Below are 8,129 nucleotides of genomic sequence, written 5' to 3' on the forward strand. Positions count from 1 at the left end.
TATTTTTTGTTTTACCTTGTGTTTTATGTTTTCTTTTTATTATGATCTTTACCTTTTTTAACTATTCTTTGACTATATTGCCCTTCTATGCTTTTATTTGTTATTATCGTTTGGTTTTGTTTATGTAAAGCACATTGAATGACCTCTGTGTATGAAATGTGCTATATAAATAAACTTGACTTGACTTGACACTCACACACACATTCTCACAGGAGGTGAAACACACACTCACACACACACACTCACACACACACACACACACACACACACACACTCACACACACATTCTCACAGGAGGTGAAACACACACTCACACACACTCACACACACACACACACACACTCACACACATTCTCACACACTCACACTCACACTCACACATACATACACACACACACACATACACACACACACACACACACACATTCTCACAGGAGGTGAAACACACACTCACACACACACACTCACACACACACACACACACACACACACACACTCACATGAGGTGAAACACACACTCACACACACACACACACACACACATTCTCACAGGAGGTGAAACACACACACAAACCACCTAGTGGAAGTACAATTGGAATGGTTTAAAATATGGGCATAGTGTTGGTCGGTTGTGATTATACTGTATATTATAGATTGTAGTGGACAGTGAGTCTTGCAATGCATTCAAATTATTAGATTCTGTGTAAATGATGTACAAATTAGTAAAGTGTACAAATTAGTATAATGACATTTCAACAAATTCCAGTTCTAGTTTCTTTATTATTCAATATTAGCAGTAGTAGTAGGTCTGGTATGTCTGTCTTTTGTGGAATGGATCCTTTAAATCTGTGAATCTGTACTTGAATCTGTTTTCAGAATAGAATAGAATAATGCATATTACACATTTTAATCAGTAGATTGTCTGAGGAGCAATTAGTCCAAGTATTGTTTGTCTGATGTTTTTGCAGATTAAGTGCTGATCTGACCCAGAATCAGTCCAGGTGTGGAGTGTGTGAGCAGGTACTGAGGGACCCAGTCATCACCACCTGTGGGCACAGTTTCTGCAGGCAGTGCATCAGCAGCGACTGGGAGCAGCCTGGACTACCAGGAGACCAAGCCTGTCCCCAGTGTGGCAAGACATGCAGAACCCAACCTCCTCTACAGCCTCCTCTGGATGAACACACAGATATGAGCACACAGGGTGAACACACAGGCCTGATCAACAGCAGAAGACACCTGCACACTGAACATACACCAGGCAGAAAGAGGGAACTAGGTGAGTATACATTTGGGACATTTTGGCTTTTTAGAGAGATCAATACTTTATTCATTTTGGGGTTAAATTTTAGACATCCAGTAGCTTATACAACCATAACACAACAAACATACATACACACATACAGTATATCTCACATACATAAAAATCACTCACAGAAATGTAAAAATTAAAGAGCGATTGAAGTGATTACAAAGGTCTGGTATGGACTGACCATGTAATGCAGTGGTTCTCAACCTTTTTTCAGTGATGTACCCCCTGTGAAATATTTTTTCAGCCAAGTACCCCCTAACCAGCGCAAAGCATTTTTAGTTGAGAAAAAAAGACTTAAAACAGAGCAATGTTATATTTCAGTAGCCTACTGAAATATAAAATTCATTTTATGAACTTATATTTTCCTGAAATATTTATTATTGTTTTTAAAGTATTTTTGCATGGATTCTACTTTTTAAATATATGTGTATTATAAAATCTCACGTACCCCCTGGAATGTCTTCACGTACCCCCAGGGGTACGCGTACCCCCATTTGAGAACCACTGATGTAATGCATTGACCATGTTAATAGGCTATGGTCGAGTTTGTGCAATAGTGGTAGTGCAAAAGTAAACAGTGCAGGGATTAAACACTGCATTTTAAACTTTGTATTGATTTAATAGTTTTCTGAGAAGTAAAGTAATGTTTTCAAACTGAACAATTGTAATTTTCAAATGTTGTCATTTGTAAACAGATGAGGACATGAGGAGAGTTATAGAGAATCACAAAGTCAGTCTGAAGAGGAGGTTTGAGAACATATCTGAAGGCATCATCAAACCAGGAGCTGAGATTCTCCTCAATAAGATCTACACAGAGCTCTACATCACAGAGGGAGAGAGTGAAGGGGTGAATAAGGAGCATGAGGTTTGGCAGGTAGAGTCAGCATCCAGATCTCAATCCACAGAAGACACACCAATCGACTGCAATGACATCTTCAAGCCCTTACCTGGACAGAAGAAGCACATCAGAACTGTGATGACCAAAGGTGTTGCTGGCATTGGAAAAACAGTCTCAGTGCAAAAGTTCATTCTTGATTGGACAGATGGGGTAGCCAATAAGGATGTAGATTTTATGCTCCCCCTTTCTTTCCGTGAGCTGAATTTAGTCAAGGGTGATCAGTACAGTCTTCACAGGCTCCTGCTGGACTTCCACCCTGAGCTGAAAAAGCTGAATGATGGTGAGGAATACAAAGACTGTCAGGTTGTGTTCATCTTTGATGGTTTGGATGAGAGTCGGTTGACTCTGGATCTGGAACAGAACAGTAAGTTGTCTGATGTGAAACAAACATCATCAGTGGATGTTCTGATGACGAGCCTCATTCAGGGAACTCTGCTTCCCTCTGCACTCATCTGGATAACCTCACGACCAGCAGCAGCCAGTCAGATTCCTGCTCAATACATCGACCAGGTAACAGAAGTACGAGGCTTCAATGACCCACAGAAGGAAGAATACTTCAGGAAGAGAATCAGTGACAAGAGTCAGGCCAACAGAATCATCTCCCACATTAAGGCATCCAGGAGTCTCCACATTATGTGCCACATTCCAGTCTTCTGTTGGATTGCAGCCACTGTACTTCAGCAGATGCTGGAAAGGAAAAACATTGAAGACATTCCCAAAACGCTGACTGAAATGTTCATACACTTCTTGCTCATCCAGACCACAAGAAAGGATCAGAAGTATCAGAGTGGACCTGAAACAGATACAAAGAAACTTCTGAAATCTCAGAGAAAAATTCTACTGAAGCTGTCAGAACTGGCTTTCAAGAATCTAGAGAATGGCAACCTCATGTTTTATGAGGAAGACCTGAAAGAGTGTGGCATTGATGTCAGTGAAGCATCAGTGTATTCTGGCATGTGCACTGAGATCTTCAAGACTGAATCTGTGGAATCTCAACAGAAGAAGGTCTACTGCTTTGTGCATCTTAGTGTCCAGGAGTTTCTGGCAGCTGTGTTTGTGTTTCACTCGTATTTGGCTAAGAACCTTGAAGCTCTGAAATCCCTCATCAGTGATGAGTGTAGAGATGAACTCAATCCATCAATGTTATCTTCTCTTCAATCAGCACTAGGATTAAAAGACAATTTACATGTTTTACTTAAGAGTGCAGTTGATAAGGCTTTGGAAAGCCAGAACGGACACCTGGATCTCTTCCTTCGCTTCCTTATGGGCATTTCTCTGGAGAGCAATCACAGACTTCTGCAAGGTCTACTGAGCCGCACACACAACAGCTCAAAAAGCATCAAGCAAACATGTCAGTACATGAAGAAGCTCAACAGAGAAGGTCTCTCTCCTGAACGATGCATCAATCTTTTCCACTGCTTATTTGAAATGAAGGATGATTCCATGCACAATGAAATTCAGACATACTTATCATCACCAAAGAACATCAAACAGAAGTTGTCTCCTGCCCACTGTTCAGCACTCGCCCACATGCTTCTGATGTCTGAGGATGTGCTGGAAGAGTTTGACCTGAAGAAATACAACACATCAGATGAGGGACGCAGGAGACTGCTCCCAGCTGTGAGGTACTGCAGAAAGGCACGGTGAGTCCTGATGGAGAGACTGTGCTAACTATAGCGACTAAATATAATGTTAAGTCACTAGTCTACTACTAGCTGGGGTGAACCCAGACAACCTGTTTTTTGACAGGCGTCAATGGGATCTTTTCCAGGGCCCGTATTCGCAAAGAATTTTAAAGCTAAAAGTAGCTCTTAACTGCCGAATTTAGGAGAAACTCCTAAAAATAATGGGTGTGTCACTCGTAACTTTAGGACTCCTTTAAGTAACTCACAAAGCATTTGAGCCCTAAAAGTAGCACCTAAGTCTGGGACAGCTTAAATAAAGTCGAGAGGACTCCTATCTTTCAAACAATCCTAGGACGCTTTTTGTGGCATTTCACGTCACGATGCCGATGTTTTGAAATGAACATGCGGTTCCAGGAGCTGTCAATCGTGAGGGAATAATTGTGCATTGTAATTAAGGGATGCAATAATGTCACCAACAACCGAAACCATTCATTGCATGTAAACTAAATGTTTTACATTTTAACGTTTTATTGTGAATCAAATTGTTTCTCCTCTTTGCCAATGTAGGCCTATGTGTCTTCTTAAAGATTCCTTTAAAACCTGTTGCAAAGATACTGCTTCAAACTGCAAAGATAGGCCTACTGTATTTCATTATGCTACTAGGCTATTTGTTTTGTCTTACTCTTTATTCATTTAGGCCATTTATTAATCATCGTGCATCCTTCACAGCACTTGTGTAGTGCACGCATTCTCACCAGCAAAGACCTGTCACCTGTCACTCATCATCATAGGGGAGGTTCTTACCATCATTCCCGCGTTATAATCATCTGCCAATCAAGATGATCACTTCAATCAAGCTCGTGCATGAGTAATGATGTCAACCATAGCAACAGAGCTAGAGTTAAGACTTTTCCTTAGTACGAGTAGGTCTGAAAGCCTTTGTGAATAACTTTTAAGAGAAAACTCCTAGGTAAAAGTTTTTAGGCGTACAATGCACAATTATCCCCTCGTGATTGAGAGTAACATCGCAACGTGACGTGAAATGCCACACAAAGCGGCTTAGGATTGTTTGTGAATAGGTCTTAGTGAGTTAGAAGTCCTCTCAACTTCTTCTAAGCTGTATTGATGTGTAATACCCATTTTATAACAGTTTGTTAAATTAAAAACAAGTATCTTTACTGTTTTAAAAATGCACGATGGTGTACACTTGATGTATTTTGATGTTATGAAGTGGGAAATTCCATCTTCATTACAGGATTGTGGTTGATGGTGTGGCATAAATAAATTGCTTATATGTATACAATTGTCCTCTTACAACATTATGTGTGTAAACACTTCAGTTCTGTTCATCTTTATTTACCATTTTGCCCAGGTACAAGTACATGTACATTGGAAGTCTTGTCGGGTCTCATTGTATGTGTGTGTGTGTGTGTATGTGTATATGTGTATGTGTTTATGTATGTGTATGTGATTTGGCATGGGAATGATCTGCGAAAGATCACTTGATTGTGTTGATTTATCGGGGCACATTGTTACATTTATCCATCTCTGCAATATTTTGTCTTTATTTGTGTTGTTATGCAGACTTGCTGAATGCAAACTCTCAGAGAAGTCCTGTGGAATTGTGGCTGCTGTTCTACAGTCACCAAACTCCCTGACAGAGCTGGACCTGAATCACAATGACCTGGGGGATTCTGGAGTTCAGCTTCTCTCTAAGGGACTGTCTAGTCCTAACTGCAAACTGCAGACATTAAGGTTGGTGTTAGACATGTCTTTGTAAAGGATTATTATTAGGACTAGTGTGGCACATTATGGTTTGGTTGGTGTTTTATGTGTCTTAAGGACTGTCCACACCAAGTTCAGTTTTCGGATGAAATTCACACAAAATTAAGCAGGTTAATAAACACAGTTATTCTAATTAGTCTGTACTCACTGAGGACGAAATGAAAATGAAAAAAAAAATGCAATAATAAAAAAAAAAACATTCGAAACTGTCTCGTTTGATGTGAAATTTCGTATGCAATAGAGTTCCTGACCAATTAAATAACGGCTTTTTATAGGGTTCCGATGTCAGCGATGTCATAAGTAGAATGACAAGCAGAAAAGGCTGACACAATGTATGATATTGTATTGTATGATATTGTATATGAGATATGTCTCATTAGGCCTATATGCCAAAGTCACAAAGAATTTACGTTACATCAGACTTTCCCAGGTTTTCAAGAGTGAGAACTCCACCACAGACAGCTTTCCCCACCACCTAACCATCATTTCACACAAGGACGTCGTTAGACCTATTTTGGGGGGCTGAAGCCACCCTAAGATGATCAAAAGCCCCCTAAAAATATATAGTAACTAGGTGTACCGCAGAGCGGTACAAAATATGACCGCCGCCCAGTCAAGCACATGTTTTCCACAAAAATAAGTCACGCTGAAAGGCATATATGATTCTAACTGTCTCACTGAATTGCATTATGCACACTCAATTCTCACTGGTATCTGCTAGACAACAAGTACCAAAATATGATTAGTTCATAGATTTCACATGTAATATACATTTTATACAACCCCACCCCCATCTTGCCTGTTCATAATTCTGAGAAATTCTTGAATTGTGTGGATGTGTGCGTGTACATGTTCATGTTTATGGGTGTGTGGGTGGGTGTGTGTGCGTGCATGTGCATGTGCTTGTGTGTTTGCCTGTTTATGTGCCTGTGTGTGTGCATGTGCATGCATGCGTATATATGTCTACTGTGTGAGTATGTGTCATACATAGGATTACTCTGAATGTATGTGTGTGCGTGTGTATCTGTTTATGCACATGTGTGCATATGGAATGGGTTTACATGACCCCTGGAGGCAAACATACGCAAAAAAGTCATCCTAGGCCCTACCCTCCTTTCGGGGGGTCCAGTCCAGCGGGGGGGCTACAGATCAAAACGAAAAACGATGGTTCCATGCTATCCATGTGGGGTTACATGCCCACCAAGTTTCGTGTACCCCAGTCTTTCAGTGTCCCGGGAATCCTTGTTGGTGTACGGTCACTAAATGTACACATAAATTATTTTATTGTAAGGCCCCCCATGAACGAAAGTCCACGAAACTTGGCATGCATTCGGAGGGTGTCATAATGATCCTACACTTTCAATTTCGTGCAGTTTTGACCATGTCAGCCAGAGATATTGTGATGAAAACACCTAATGTTTTGCTTTTTAATTTTTAACTAGGGGGCGCTATACATGAAATAAGTGGTAATGGCCCTACGGTTTTCGAGATATTCACAGAAAACTGTCTCCGGCCACCTACAGGCCAGTTGGTGTATAGTAACATAAATTAATTTATTGTGTGGCTCCCCATGAACGGAATTCCACGAAACTTGGCGTGCATTCAGAGGGTGTCATAATGATCCTACACTTCCAATTTTGTGCAGTTTTGACTATGTTTGGTCACAGATACCGGCGATTACAACACCTCATTTTTACTTTTTTGTGTTTAACTCATTGAGTGCCAAAAACGTAATATTACGTTTTTAGCTTTTTTTTTTAAATTACGAAACTAGACACTCTAACACACCTTATATGTGATTTTGGGAACTCTGTGATGAATTGAAATGAAATATATGACAATCGTGAAACTCATGAAAACGCACAATCTGGACATTTTATCATAACTCGGTTGCCGCTTTGGGTTGAATCAGTGACGCATGCACGTCAGGTCAAAACCAGGCCATTTTCATGGGTCTATCACTAGGTGGCAGTCTCGCCAGGTCTCGCTGATCACTTCCCGGAACGTTTACACAAGTAAGTAACAGGCAACACTTCATATTTCATGAAAGACGTTATATCTCCATTTCTAGAAAAAAAAACAGCGATTTTGATGAAAACAAGCCACTGTTTAGCTTGGGATTTCTCAGGAACAGAGGTGTGTAGAAATACACGGTTTGCACCCACCGAGAGCTTAAAGCCTCACCTTTTAATCAAGCTATTGTATGTGTTCATAGCTATAACACAGAATATGCTGTGGCTGTACAAAAATCATCAACAATGGTCTAGATTGCTGGCACTCTAGGACAAAGCTCCAAAACAACTTGGCATTCAATGAGTTAACGCATAATAGATATGGGTAGCCTGTTGTCTTGAAAACGATATAGCCTAGCATAATAGATATGGGTAGCCTGTTGTCTTGAAAACGATATAGCCTAGCATAATAGAGGGCCCTTACAATGACCAAAGACCTTAGTAGTACAATTACACTGAAAATACTAAGGAAGGACTTAGTATACTGAAAGGACTAATTT

At 40.3% G+C, this 8,129-nt stretch overlaps 3 protein-coding genes across 10 annotated transcripts in view; 2 read left to right on the forward strand and 1 right to left on the reverse strand.

Moving 5' to 3' along the window:
- LOC125297247 (NACHT, LRR and PYD domains-containing protein 12-like) overlaps positions 1-8,129 on the forward strand; it is a gene marked incomplete in the record, with an annotated part of 868,465 nt that overhangs the window by 761,184 nt on the left and 99,152 nt on the right.
- The window catches only part of LOC125297245 (NACHT, LRR and PYD domains-containing protein 12-like), a 666,703-nt gene that overhangs the window by 620,284 nt on the left and 38,290 nt on the right, over positions 1-8,129 (reverse strand). The gene's annotated exons all lie outside the window — the stretch shown is intronic.
- Positions 975-6,133, forward strand: LOC125297278 (NLR family CARD domain-containing protein 3-like). The gene is made up of 3 exons (XM_048247548.1): positions 975-1,276; positions 2,005-3,850; positions 5,417-6,133. The coding sequence occupies exons 1-3, from the start codon at positions 1,189-1,191 to the stop codon at positions 5,610-5,612; spliced, it is 2,130 nt and encodes a 709-aa protein (XP_048103505.1). The 5' UTR covers positions 975-1,188; the 3' UTR covers positions 5,613-6,133.

This window comes from Alosa alosa, chromosome 7 (genome assembly GCF_017589495.1).
Source record: "Alosa alosa isolate M-15738 ecotype Scorff River chromosome 7, AALO_Geno_1.1, whole genome shotgun sequence".
Taxonomy (NCBI): Eukaryota; Metazoa; Chordata; class Actinopteri; order Clupeiformes; family Clupeidae; genus Alosa; species Alosa alosa.

What these genes read in the sequence shown, in the direction of transcription:
- LOC125297278 (XM_048247548.1), top strand. Translation starts at nt 1,189, where the DNA reads ATGAGCACACAGGGTGAACACACAGGCCTGATCAACAGCAGAAGACAC. An exon ending in AGGCAGAAAGAGGGAACTAG is followed by an intron (nt 1,277 to 2,004) that starts GTGAGTATACAT and finishes ATTTGTAAACAG; the next exon opens with ATGAGGACATGAGGAGAGTT. An exon ending in AGGTACTGCAGAAAGGCACG is followed by an intron (nt 3,851 to 5,416) that starts GTGAGTCCTGAT and finishes GTTGTTATGCAG; the next exon opens with ACTTGCTGAATGCAAACTCT.